The sequence below is a fragment of the Phaeodactylum tricornutum genome, chromosome 3 (assembly GCF_000150955.2).
Source record: "Phaeodactylum tricornutum CCAP 1055/1 chromosome 3, complete sequence".
Classification (NCBI taxonomy): Eukaryota; Bacillariophyta; class Bacillariophyceae; order Surirellales; family Neidiaceae; genus Phaeodactylum; species Phaeodactylum tricornutum.
In genome coordinates this window covers 50912-63898 of record NC_011671.1, presented here as the reverse complement: position 1 = coordinate 63898, position 12987 = coordinate 50912, and the positions used below count along the sequence as shown (strand labels likewise).

The window sequence follows — 12987 nt, the reverse complement described above, 5'->3', positions numbered from 1 at the left end:
CCCAAGAAGGCTTGGATAGTTCACAGTCAAAAGTTTCACAGAAGACCTACGTGACAGCAAATGGAGATCATCGCGCCGGATTATTTGGATGGTGGATTAACGCAGCGAAACGGACCACCTGGTTCGAATATTTATTTTATTTTCAAAATAGATTTTGAAAACGAAATCTGTGGTCGCCGGAGGCTGCTGGAATGGCTTTTCGCGTTCGTTAGAGTGAAACCCGTCTCCACAGGTTTTTACTGTGCTTGACTGTTTGAACGGTGCATTGGGACGGTTTGGTCGGGTGCAACAATGTGAAAGTGTTCTATCTGCTATGTGCAAAAACATGCTTGACTGTCAGTACGCATCAGTCGGCTATTAACTGTAAGTCTTTGAGGATTCAACCGGCAGGAGATCTTGGAACGATAGTGGAAACCGGACTCGTTGTTTGGCCCTACCAGTTCCTAAACGTAGCAAAAGTACGAATGAATTTCCCGCCATATTTACTATATTCTAAAAAATATTTATATCATATGTAATTGGGGGATCGAAGGGTTTAAATGACGCTGGCAATACTTTTAATTGGGCCTTTTACATCCGGCCCAAATCCTTTTCAGAGACATTCGACAAAATGCCAAAACACTACTTCGAGACTCCAACTTCTCACAATTCCTTTCACATCAGTTACATCAGCCACAAACCAAAAAAAGATGAAGCACGGGTGTCTTTTCCTCGTCGCTTCCAGCCTCTTTGCCAGCAACAGTAATATCATTGCGTATGCTAGCTCGGTAAGAGGTGCCCTAGCTTCAAGCGAAAGCGAAATGACAGGATCTTCCAATTCTCGTCGTCCTTTCGCAGCCAACGACGTTCTGACCTGCCGCGTCACTGTTGTTGGCACAATGTTGGACATTAACGACGATCGTTCCCAGGCCAACCAAGATGAGCAGATATCTTGTATTCCCATTGTTGATGAAAAAGAACTTGACAACGTCTTTCCCCTGGATCTCCCTGCCAAAGTACTTGCGGTACACATGTCCTCCATTGAACGTGCTAGCTTGTATGTTGCCGTCAAGGGTGCCTATGTTACCGAAGACCAGCTTGTCGTCTCGGACAAAGCTGCGTATGAAGTCTTCAATGAGCTACCGGGACACCTACGACGCCTCGAAGAACAACGCCGCGACCTCTTCACCACTGGTACCAAAACGTTGGGGGTCGTTCGAATATCCACCACCGATGCCCAACCCATGTTCAGCGCTGCCCAGCTCGAAGATGGCATTTTCGGCAACGGACTTAAAAATGATGGTGTCACTGTTGTGTCGCAGTATGAAGAATGCTCCTTTGGGAAGCTTAAGTGGGGTAAAACCAGAGAAGGGGTCGTTGACATCAAGGTCAACCAGTCCATCAAAAGCTTCAAATCTGCATCTGATCTGGTCACTGCCGTCCAGAAGCAGATCAAGGCCGAACGAGGCATTTCCACAGTGGCGAGTCTCGGTGACAAGGTACTGATGTGCTTGCCGCCTGGTACAGGAAGCTGGGCCGCTAGTGCCGGTGTAGGTCACTGGCGTGCGCAATTCAACAACGAGTGGTGCCTGAGTTTAACGGGCTTAGTACACGAGCTTGGTCACACGATGAGTCTTGGCCATTCCGCGGAGGACGGCATCGAATACGGAGACGTGAGTGGAATGATGGGCTACGGGCGTAGGAATGCGAATGGGCCTCGCAAATGTTTCAATGGATACAACAACTTCAGGCTCGGCTGGTACTCCGACCGCACGATGAAAGTCGACCCCAGTACTAGTCCTCGGGTGTATAAGCTGGCTACTTTCGTGGACTACGATAAGACCAACAGCAAGGAACCGGTCTTAATCAACGTCGGTGACGAATATTTTCTTCAGTACAATCGAGCCAAAGCTTTCAACTCTGGCACGGAAGAGAAACAGAACCTACTCACCGTCACTACTGACACCGCAAACACATCAGGATCTACGAATTTAGGGGGCTTCCGATCCGGTGAAACATTTAATAAGGTTTCCAACTATCAATCGTCACGCAAACGACTTGTAGTGAAGGTCTGCGACCAAATCAGCGGCAACGGCAGCTCACCCGACGCACTGATGGTCAGTATTGGCTTGGATGGTTCCGCCTGTGGCCAAGTACAGCAACCTGATGACAAGCCTTCCTTTAGTATCGACAAGGCGATCATTTTGACGGCGGCCAAGACAACGAAAATTTAAAAATTTGTTTGAGGTCTTGGTCTCGCTCGATCGAAGCAAATTCGGCTTGTCATTGCGATCTAAACAGTAAATCAACTTTATCGGAAAATACCACGACCATGCAGGTCAAGAATAGTTCAGTTCTTTTGGAGAGAAGTTCTCACGCTAACTGTACATCTGTCAGAGCTAAGGGGTGGGAGACCATACGATGCCGAAAAAAGGGTGACAGTCGTCTGGGGTTCCTCCATGCTCCAGGTACTGCTTTATAACTCTGTAAACTTCTTTGACAATCAGCGGCTCATTGCATGTCCATATTGCCACCAAACGATCGCGTTGGGCTTGCAACGATTTATGAGGCAGGGTAGTTTCAGGCTGACTATGGGAAGTAGACGACAGATAAAACGTACACTCGAGTAAGCCATAAAAAGTAAAAGCTCAAAAGTATTTACAAAGTCAAAAGGAGTCCAATGAACCTCTTTCTGAGAAGCATGACAAATACGAGGCACATTAGCTATTCAATGTCAGAGCCTGTATAGCTAGAGGGGCTTTGAAGGTAAAGCGACATTTTTACGTCTACAGTCCCTTTTCTATTGTAACTGTAGAAGCCCAGAGTCAAGCTAACTAGAGAGGAGCAGAGTAATAATTTCTCTTCGAAGTGGCTGTAAATTTCTTCATTGGAACGATACTGCTGGATAGTCAAATTCCTGAAACAGATTTGCCCGCGCGTCGTCAGTCATTTGGATAGGAACGAAACTATCCATCCCGAGTCAGTGGTCGCCTTGGGTGACGGTGTTGGTGCGAACGGCGCGGGATGGAGGAGACCCAATGGGTCGACGGAACACCGTGATTCTTGTTGGTGGCAGCCATTTGCGCGTAAAAAGTTATTCACACAATTTTCGAGGCTAAAATAGCTTGCGGAAAAAGTTTTTAATTATAAAAAGATGAACTCGCATTTTCTCACATTTCTACATAGAGACTAAATCTTTGTTGGGTTCGTTTGTAATCTGTGAATGTCTAAATGTTTCTCATAAGTATAGTCAATTTCCGAGTGCAACGGAATGGTCGGAGTTGTAGGCAATACTATATATTTTGGAAGGGATATAGGGCTTGTCGTAAAGAAGGTTCTCCAAGCAAGGCGATTTAATCTGTACATAAGCCTTTGGAAAAGGACAGTATACGGTCATCGGCATACGTATCCGAGAGGAAAACCGGGAAAACACCAACCAAACCAGGTACGACGTCATCCCATTGGCACCACGAGCCTTCTCCTCCTCACCAACCGTCACTTTTGTTGCAAAATCGAGGTTCGACCATGAAGTTCCTCCCGGCGTGCGCTCGTATTCTCCTCCTCATATGGCTAACGGGCACAGTAATGTCGGTACAATCGTGGCTTGGATCGTCAGCTCAAGAAAGTACCGACTCGATTGTGTGTCGAATCACACTTTCCGCTACACTGCTTGCCCTTCCCACCATCGGCAAGCCAGCTGTGTCTACGAATACGGTCGCGTGTATTCCTATTGTTGACAACCGAGAAACCGCCGATCTCTTTTCCATAGATCTTCCACTGCACTTCTGGGAACAACACGCGGTCGCTGCTGCCAACGGCACTTTGTTGGTATCCATCGAGGGTGCCTCGATTACCCGGAAAGGCATCGTGGCAACGGCCCAAGCTACCTTTCAGGTCTTGCCCGAGCTTCCCAATAGTTCACGACACTTGTCGTTGGATGATGACCCCAACCATTATTGGACGACGGGAATCAAAACTATAGCTGTAGTTCGAATATCCACGCGCGATGCCGAGCCCACCTACTCGACCGCTGATATGGAATGGGGGATCTTCGGGGATGGTCTGGAGAACGATGGGGTTACCATGCCCACACAATACAATGCCTGTTCTTTTGGAAAACTCAGATTCATCCGGAGTGTTTACGGCGTTGTGGATTTGAAACTTGACCGAACGCTTGGAAGCTTCGAGTCGGTGGACTCGATTTTTCAGTCCGCGCAAAAGCAGCTCGTGGAAGAACACAATTTGGACAGTATCACAGACCTGGGAGACAAAATTCTCTTTTGTCTCCCTCCCGGAACCGGATCTTGGATAGCTGTTGCCGGTGTTCGTCACTGGCGAGCCTTGTTCAACGATCAATGGTGCCTCAGCCTGAGCGCTCTCATGCACGAGGTTGGGCACACTGTGGGGTTGATGCATTCCAACGAAGCTGGTCAAATCTATGGGGATCAAACGGGGTACATGGGATTTGGACGATTAGCCGTCAACACGCCCCGCCAATGCTTCAACGGTCACAAGAACGACGTGCTAGGATGGTACAAAGACCGAGTCGTAGCGGTGGATCCGAAAGAGGATGGAGGCGGGGCCAGATTGTACAAAATCGCCGCTTTTGTCGACTACGACAAGGCTGCATCCAACGAGCCGGTGATCCTAGATGTTGGAGGACAAATCTTTTTACAATATAACCGTGCCAAGGGTTTCAATGTCGGTACCGAAGAGAAGGGAAACACCTTGACAATCACCGAGTACGATGGTACCGACAGTTCCACAAACCTAGGGGGCCTCAAGGTCGGTGAAGAATTCGGCGAATACAACTTTCAACACTCGGGGCATGTGTTGATGATTCAGGTTTGCGAAACGATAATTGGAGACAGCAATTCTCCCGATGCTATGATTGTGAGTGTGGGCCTCGATCAATCTCTCTGCCGAAACGCTCAAATGGCCTCGCCTCAGGCCGACATACAAGGCATGCCTTTTCCACTCACAGCTTCCCCCACAGTCTCGCCAACGGTGGCGACCAACTATCCGACGATGACTCCCACTCTTAGCCCTACCTCTCCACCCGTGTTGAATCCTACCCGCCGCCCTACAACCAGTCCGACGCACTCATCTATGTTTACAGAAACCTCACATTCGACCAACAGTCCAACTTTTCGACCAAGCGAGGATACTGCTGAAGCCATTCGCAGCATTGAAGGTCTTCCCTTTACGAGAACACCAACATTGGCGCCTTCTGCGCTACCTGTTGCAGCTCCCGGTCTTCCGTTCTCCGACGATGAACAAGCAGAACCGAATGAGGCGATCACTGCACCACCCTCCCAGCGTCGTCCACTACGAAACTACGCGCCTCGCGTAGAGTCCTTTCCGAGTGCGGCGATCACCCAGCCGCCCTCCCAGCGTCGTCCATTGCGAAACTACGCACCTCGTGTAGAGTCCTTGCCTTTAAAAAAGGAAAAGACTACAGAGTCGCGCATGCACGATCGTTTGAGACTTTCTGACTAGAGACCCACGGTAACCCGAACTGCTTTGTTCTGGAGGGGGTTATAAGAGGAATTCATAAGCCGGCTACGGTATTGGTATCCACGAAAGCCGAGGCGGAACGGAATTGGACCCGGGGAAATGGGCCGGTTAACAGTAAAGTCACGGCCTACTCAAGAGGAACTACGAGAAAAACCTCCCCTCATAAATCCATGTACAGGGACAATTTCTGGGACGACGGAACTTCCAAATAGAAAGCTACTATCTTTCCAATAGTCTAAGATCCCTTTTACTCGTACGTATTATGTTTAATTTGAACTGCTCTACGAATCTTTTTGCAACTGTGTACTAATCGTCCGTGTCATTGTATTTTTCTCTCTAAAAAAAAGCCAGTGGTAAAATGATTTTTCAGATAGGAGAGGCCACATGAAAATCTCACTCCTATGACTCCGCCTCTTTCAGTTACCGGTCAACACGCCAGCGATTTTCGGGTGAAAGTCTGCGACCATAATAGCGGCAGCTCACCCAACGAAAGGATGGTCAGTATTGGCTTGAACGGTTCCGTCTGTGAGCGAACGAGCGTTAGACAAGCTAACCTTTGATATTGACCTGCCCAATCATATTTAGCGCTGCACAGACGACTCCAATCTAGAAGTGCTGGTGCTGGTGCCGGTCCAATTCGAAGGGACGCGACCGTACGACATGAAAAATGCCTTGCCGAACAATGCAACGACAGGTACGGTGTGAATCCTCTGATAGGCGGCGATGCATTCGTCTTAATAGTTAACTACTTACAGGCAGAGTGCATAGCATACAATGTGTCGCTTCTATCGGCAGAAACGCCACGGAAGAACTTGTATTCTGCGGACGAAGCGGGGAGCTTCGGCGAAGATCTGATATTGATTGTCTACCGGGCTTACGAACCTGGGCACGTAGGGACGAGATTTAGAATAGAAGGCGTCATCCAAAGGCATATATATGGCACATTCCGGGTTTTGGAAATGAAGAGATACGGACCCACGAAGCGTTGATTCCATAAATTGGATTCAAATATCTATGCATAGTTGTATGTATAATTCAGCCTTTTCAACGCATACAAGCAACCGGTCTACCGTTCCTCTCATTTTTTGGCTCTCTACACAGCTTTTAGGGTCCCTCCGACATGCTAACATTGACTGTGAATTTGCTTCTACTTTCATGAAGGAGAAAAGCACACCTTAATCAAAAACAGTGCGCTTTGAGAATTCATTCTATATCGTCAAAGCGTTCCTTCACATGAGAATGGCCCAGTCTTCGCTCATCTCTCTCCTCTCCGTACTTGCTGGTTTAGGCCTGCCATTGGCTTCGGCTATCAAGGGAGACGTCTCAAAAGCCAAGCTCGGTAAGCGGCCGCGACGATCACTGAAATCCAAGTCTAAATCGAGTTCGCGACACAAGTACTTCCATGGTGACTATATGCTTGGTCAAGAGGCATTCATGTTCCATTGTCAGTTGGAGCTGGCGGAGCAAGCAAATTATGGACCGCTTTCTGAGGACGACTTCGGTGATTTCATTTTTGACTATTGCAAGAAAATACCGCTCGCCGGTATTGAATGTAAATTTCCAAAAGGCAAATCTTTTGCTCATCTGCCCGTAGATTTACAGCTCTCGTTCTTCGAGGATCAATGTTTATCAGCAGCGAAGGACGAAGCTGAGGAATGCCTTCAGACTCTTATCAACGAAGGCATAGAGTTCGAAAACCAAGGAGACATTAGGAAACTTTGCGGGAAAGTTTACCCGTTGCTGCTATCCAACAAATTGTTTGCTCCTGGTAAGTAAAGGCGTTCTTTCCTCTTCCGAGAGGTCCGAGGCTTGGGCGCCCTTTGTCCCTTACATAATCGCTGCTTCCTGATGCTATAAAAGAACCGGCTTCCGATGCGCAGCTTGACACGGAGGGGAGCTCACCAAGCGGCCCGCCCAGTGCAGAGTCAAGGCCATCGACGGTGCCACAGGCGCACCAAACGTCAAATTTCATCCCAACCGCCGGTACTGTACTGACAACAAACAATATCTCATCACCTGCACCGACTAAAACTATCGATCTCACCGACAGTACTGCAGCACCAGAAATAAACCGTCGAGGTATTTCTAATTCTGGAACAATAGGAATTGCTGGTGCCGCTGTGGTTAGCCTTGGGTTGTTGCTGGTCTCTTGGATGAGGCGTAGGAACCGGGTTGCTAGTCGAAACAAGTCAGAGGATGATCCAATGTTCGATAACGATGAATCGATTTTGTCGGAAAGTACCGAGATCCTGGACAGTAACAATACAGGCCTCGGCGATTTAGATAACCAATTGTCACAAAGCAAGAAACCGTCTTTGTCTATGGCAACCATTGTGCATCCAGGACGGTGTGTGAAACTTTTGGCATTACCAAGGGAGCTGAGCTACAAAAGTGCACCCGACACGGCATCGGCGCACGAAATAGAAGGGGGCGATGTCGAATGGGAAATTCGCGACGAGGAAGCAGCCCTTCCTATTGTGAACTTGATTGAATGTCACTCTGGTCGTACACTTTCAGGTGAAAGGAGCGGAGCTTTGGTCAATAAATCCTCGGAGAGTTCCAGGACGGCGCCGATTTGCCATTCAACGGATCGTCGACCTTGGCGATCTAAGAAAAAAGGAAAATTTGAGAGAGTTTTTAGGAACTGTCAAAGAATTAAACCTCAAAGAGAAGCCATTGTCGGTGAAATAGCGATGTCTGTCAAAGATAATCTTTTCGTACGCAAAGGCAAAGCTTTGCGTAAACAAAGGCTGCTGGAGGAACAAAGTCAAGATGACGATCTTTCTAGTGATGGCTCGATTGACTCTCTTTCTGTAAACGATTCCATTAGTCACGGTGTGAAGAAGCAATTCCAAGACTTCGATGCAATTCTGACCAAAGGCTTCAACGAGCTAAAAAGCGAGATGGAGAGTACGGATGGGCTTGCATGTAAGTTATGACTACGGATCAGGACGTCTTCTCTTTATGGAAGCAGCACAGCGAAGCCATAGGAAGATTCTTCTCCGTAAAGTTTAGAAGCGAAGAACAGGAAAAGGCAAAAAGGGAGTTAGTTCGGCACGGAGGCGGAGACTATGTGAAATGGAATCTATTGCTGGTCAACGAACGCTTCAAGCTTAACTTCAGCTCGACTTAACTGTAAGTTTCATTGCACAAAATCGTTACCACGCGATTGCTTCATGTTGCATGATAAATTTTAGTATTGATGTGAGGATGTCGTATATATATTTGTATACAATTTGTCCTTGTCGTTCGATAATCTCAGTAGAACATCACTCTCAGGTGGACCGTAAATGAAGGCTGCTTTCGTTCTATGCTCAAACATCTTTGCAAAGCTTGAGGCATCAACCGCAATTGGACTGAATGGAGAATGCAACCACTTGTCCTCTTACCGTAGCACTAGACTCTACGTAAGACACCAAAACGACGTTTTAAGCAAAACATGATTTCTGGTAGCCAAACCCGATGACAAGCTAAACATTGCTTATGTTAGCGAATAAAACGAATCGTGATAGAACCATTATTTTCAATCTTCTGTCTCTGCCAAAAGAAAATTTACCCATTTGTCTCGAACATTATCACCTTCCAGTTTCTGCATATCAGCTTTCGGTGGCGGTAGAGGAGCGGTAAACGTTTCCACCACCCTTCCAAAGCGACCCGCCTGGTCTGTAATGTGCACCTTTTCTTTTTCTTCGTCTGAAAAATGCAAAACACTAGCCATCACTTCCAACACTTGTCGTTTTTCTTTGCTTTGCGTTTTGGAGAGCCAATCAAGAAGAATATTCTTCATCAGAGATCGATCAATCACATCTTCTTGGTTCGATTGCAGTCGGATGATGGCCTCGTCAAGTGAGCGTCTCATTTGCACATTGTCAATCCTATATTGTTCCAATTTTACTTCGAGTTCGCGGACTTGCTGGATTGACTTTTGCACTGCACTGTCCGCCGTATGCTGAATTTCATGTATACGTGCCTCATGGACTTGTCGTATGGCATCCAAGGCTGCCGCATGCGCGGCAGCCGTGGCGTCTTCTTGGGCCCGACGCTGATCTTCCATAATGGATCTTTCCGCTTCGCGTTCGTTTTGGAAAGATTCAAGAGCATTCTGGAGATTGCTATTCGACAAAATGACACGATCGTAGTCCGCTCGGACAACTTCTAAATCGGCAAGCCCCGCAACAAGCTGTTGTTTCAAGTCTCGCGCTTCTGCCTTGGCTGCGTCTCGTTCTGTCTCGAGTTGTGCCGTACTTGACTCCGCATTAATCGCCACTGATTCGTTCTTGGCACGGTCACGGTCTCGATCCTCTTGGAGCATTCGCAACTCCATCTGTTCATCGAAATGCAAAAGATGTGAGAAAATCTCACGCGAATGGCAGGTAAACGCTTTCGAGCCTTTGGACTCACCTTAACATGACTGAGACTGTCAGCATCGGATTGCAAATTAGCTACCTTTTCCCTTAACACTTTCATTTCGGATTCCATCGTCGATACATGATGTCGCATGTTCTCGTTTTCTTCGTGAAGTTCTTCCAGCTCTTCTTCAGCCTCCTGGGAAGCATGTTGTTGTTCATCTGCAGCCGATTTCATTTCGGCTAAAGACGTCTTCAGTGTCCGAATGCTTTCGTCTCGTTCATCCAACTGTGCGAGTGCTTGGACCAGTTTGTCTTCAGCCCGTCGTAACGCTCGGACTTCCTGTTGCTCCTGCTGCGTACGGGATTTCTCCTGGTATTGCTTCGTCTCGTAACTTTCCCGTTCGGCTTCATCAGCCCTCGCATTGGCGTCTTCCAAAAGCTGGTGAAGTTGTTGACGGGCCTTGTCCGCTGCTTCTCGTTCCTCCGCAAAAGAGTGCTGTAAACTTTGCACCTGTAGTTCTTGTGCATGACGCAATTGTCGCATCTCGTGTTCATGATCTTCAGCCGCTGCCTGCAATAAGCGCGCTTCCTTTTCCGAAAAGGCCATCATCTGCGACTGCTGTTTGTTCTCGTCCTGTTCGAATCTCTGTCGCGCATCTTGTTGCAAAATAATGACACGATCCTCGGCCTGTTTCAAAGACTGTTCGAGCACCCTGCAACGATGCTCTAGGACATCGATTTGATGCTGATCTTTCCCGTCTTGTGTCGACACGGTGTGTTTAGATGCTTCAACGGATGCGTTCAAACTTTCTAGCAACCGCGAGTTGCCTTCGCCAGAGCTGGAAACTTGCTTGGCCAATTCCCTTTCGTGTTCCACCACTAGAGACTTTATTTCGTTATCCCCTGTGTCCCCCGTATTGCTTACGTCGCTTTTGTCGGCATCCTTTCCGATCACTACGACGTGTTCTCTCATTCGTTGCCTTGGTGAGCGGGGAGGCTTGTCGTTGGCGTCGGATGGGTTGTGCGTGAGAGCCGTCGTGGGCGTCTCGTCGCTATCTTCTAAAATCGGAATGGCTGCAAGTCGAATGTGCCCACTGCCGTTGTTACTACTGTTACTGCCGTTGCGCGATTTGGGTCGGGGTCGAGAAGAATTGGACAACGGCTGTACCGCTCCGTTGGCTCTTGGCAAATGTCCGGTAAGCTTTTGGCGTGTACTTGTGGCTTCTGTTGGATGACAGTTTTGAAAAGCCGCGTGCGCAAAGGCAGTTTCTGGACCGGTTGGATTATTGGTCGATGGAGGCCGATTGAACGTAGCTGATGGAACAACATCAGGTGGAGGTTGACGTTGTGCTCGCCGGCGTTGGTGAGAGGACGTCGAATTTTCCAGACGAGACGACGAAGAGTTGTCATCCGGTAGAATCGATGTGGTACTACCCAAGAGTGGGTCTACCACCGTGCTACTACTCGTTTGGTGTGTGTAGGACGTGGACGCCACGGAGGTAACGGACGCGTGCAGGGTGCCACTGGGGGGCGCAGCGGTGAATTCGGGAATGCTGCGCAATGAATTGTTATCCAGAGAGTGTTGTCCGTGTTCCGACCCGTCCTGGACGCTATCCGGAGCATTCGACAAACTAGCAGTAGAGTTTCCTCGTGATCGCGTCCGCGATCGTTCCGAGACGGGTGTCACACTCCCCCGTTCTCGTTCCAGCGGACGGAATGGTCGCACGGGCGACGGTGTTTCGGTCGCCCGACCGGTGAGGGACCGAGCGCTTCCGTTGTCACTCGCGTCGAGCGTTTCCGACGTGTGCGCTGGGGTATTCTCCAACGCTGCATGGGAGATGTTGTGGGAATCGTGGTGTGTCGTTGCGCTAGTGGGTGTCGCTTCTACCGCCGCGTCCGGCAAGGTTTGCGGGACGATTTCCAAATCGTATAATTCTCCATCAGTTCGTTCCGTATCGTCCAATTCTTCCGAACACTCCTCGTCAGTTTCTTGTTGTTCGTGTTGTCGTTGTTGGGAATCCAAGGCTCGCGAAAGCAATCCGGCAAAGCCCAAGGCGGGTCGCGGCTCTTCGGGATGTTGCTCTCCGTCACTGAGATAGTCCTCGTCGCCATCCTCGTCCTCTTCTTCGAGATAGTATTCTTCGTCTTGACTGTCAATGTCTTCGTCTTCTTCCAAAGGCGGAGCTACCGCGTTACCAATTTTGTGAATGGTGTCGCGGACGTTCAAATGCCGCCACATTCTTCACTCGTTGGTTCGGTACGAATCCTACGCTCCGCGAGCTGGGAGTCCGTCTGGAACAGAGCTAACTGCAACTGCAAAACTAGGATTACGAGCGAAAAATGGTCGGATCTTTACCAACAAACTCGAAGGAAAAACAGTGCCGTATCGCTAGATCGATCGAAAGAAGGAAAGACCTTGGTTTACAGTCACAACGCCGCCATGAACCGGGGGTAAGGGACTTTGTCCGATTGGGGTTGTTGTGCGTTACGGTTCTAAGGAACGAGGCCTGGGCGCTCCCCAGTGCGAAAGAGCGATGGTGCTTAGTGACTACAGACATAGGAAGCGACAAAAGTACGTCTCACATCAATATAAGTGCTTCGATCCCGCCCGGATCCAGCTCACTTTAAGTAACTGTTCTTGGACTGCTCTACGACATAGGTACCTATCTCCCTATTCATCTGGACGACACGTACCATACCAACTACCTACCATGAGACGGAGGGCGCTTATTGCAAAATCGTGCGACCGGTACGTGCGGACGTCTGGCCCTTGCTTCCTTCGATAGCCCCATGTTCTCCACAATATCAGGGTTTGTTTCCCGACATCCCGAAACGCCTACCGATGGTTTCTCGACCATGGCGTCGTTCCGTGTCGCCATCATCCCCCACCGTAGACGCAGTGACGCGCGACCCTTGCACTTTTCTTCAGCTGTTTGCACTTTTTTTCGTAGTCGAAGGCAAATTTCGGGGCTATCAGCCACGCGCGTTAGGTACGGACGGATCTCCCGGGGCATTCCCTGGCGCTGGACCGTACGAAAACGTCGTAGTTGTCGGACACACGTTGCGATTTTCAAATTAACCTCAGGGGATTCGTCGTCGTTGTCATCGTCAGTCTTCTATCGCTATTGTTAGTGCAATCACT

The 12987-nt window shown here is 48.9% G+C and overlaps 4 protein-coding genes across 4 annotated transcripts; 3 read left to right on the top strand and 1 right to left on the bottom strand.

Moving 5' to 3' along the window:
- Positions 1–689: 689 nt before the first annotated feature.
- PHATR_33107 (predicted protein) lies at positions 690–2213 on the top strand (the record flags this gene model as incomplete). The annotated part of the gene is made up of 1 exon (XM_002186235.1): positions 690–2213. One exon carries the CDS (start codon positions 690–692, stop codon positions 2211–2213), a length of 1524 nt encoding a protein of 507 aa, XP_002186271.1.
- Positions 2214–3504: 1291 nt separating this feature from the next.
- On the top strand, positions 3505–5478 carry PHATR_33106 (predicted protein; the record flags this gene model as incomplete). The annotated part of the gene is made up of 1 exon (XM_002186234.1): positions 3505–5478. The coding sequence occupies one exon, from the start codon at positions 3505–3507 to the stop codon at positions 5476–5478; it is 1974 nt and encodes a 657-aa protein (XP_002186270.1).
- A 1257-nt stretch (positions 5479–6735) lies between these two features.
- PHATR_43804 (predicted protein) lies at positions 6736–8544 on the top strand (the record flags this gene model as incomplete). The annotated part of the gene is made up of 2 exons (XM_002186233.1): positions 6736–7264; positions 7357–8544. The coding sequence occupies 2 exons, from the start codon at positions 6736–6738 to the stop codon at positions 8433–8435; spliced, it is 1608 nt and encodes a 535-aa protein (XP_002186269.1). The 3' UTR covers positions 8436–8544.
- Positions 8545–8960: 416 nt separating this feature from the next.
- On the bottom strand, positions 8961–12859 carry PHATR_43803 (predicted protein; the record flags this gene model as incomplete). The annotated part of the gene is made up of 3 exons (XM_002185955.1): positions 8961–9820; positions 9898–12029; positions 12556–12859. The coding sequence occupies 3 exons, from the start codon at positions 12857–12859 to the stop codon at positions 9020–9022; spliced, it is 3237 nt and encodes a 1078-aa protein (XP_002185991.1). The 3' UTR covers positions 8961–9019.
- Positions 12860–12987: the final 128 nt, after the last annotated feature.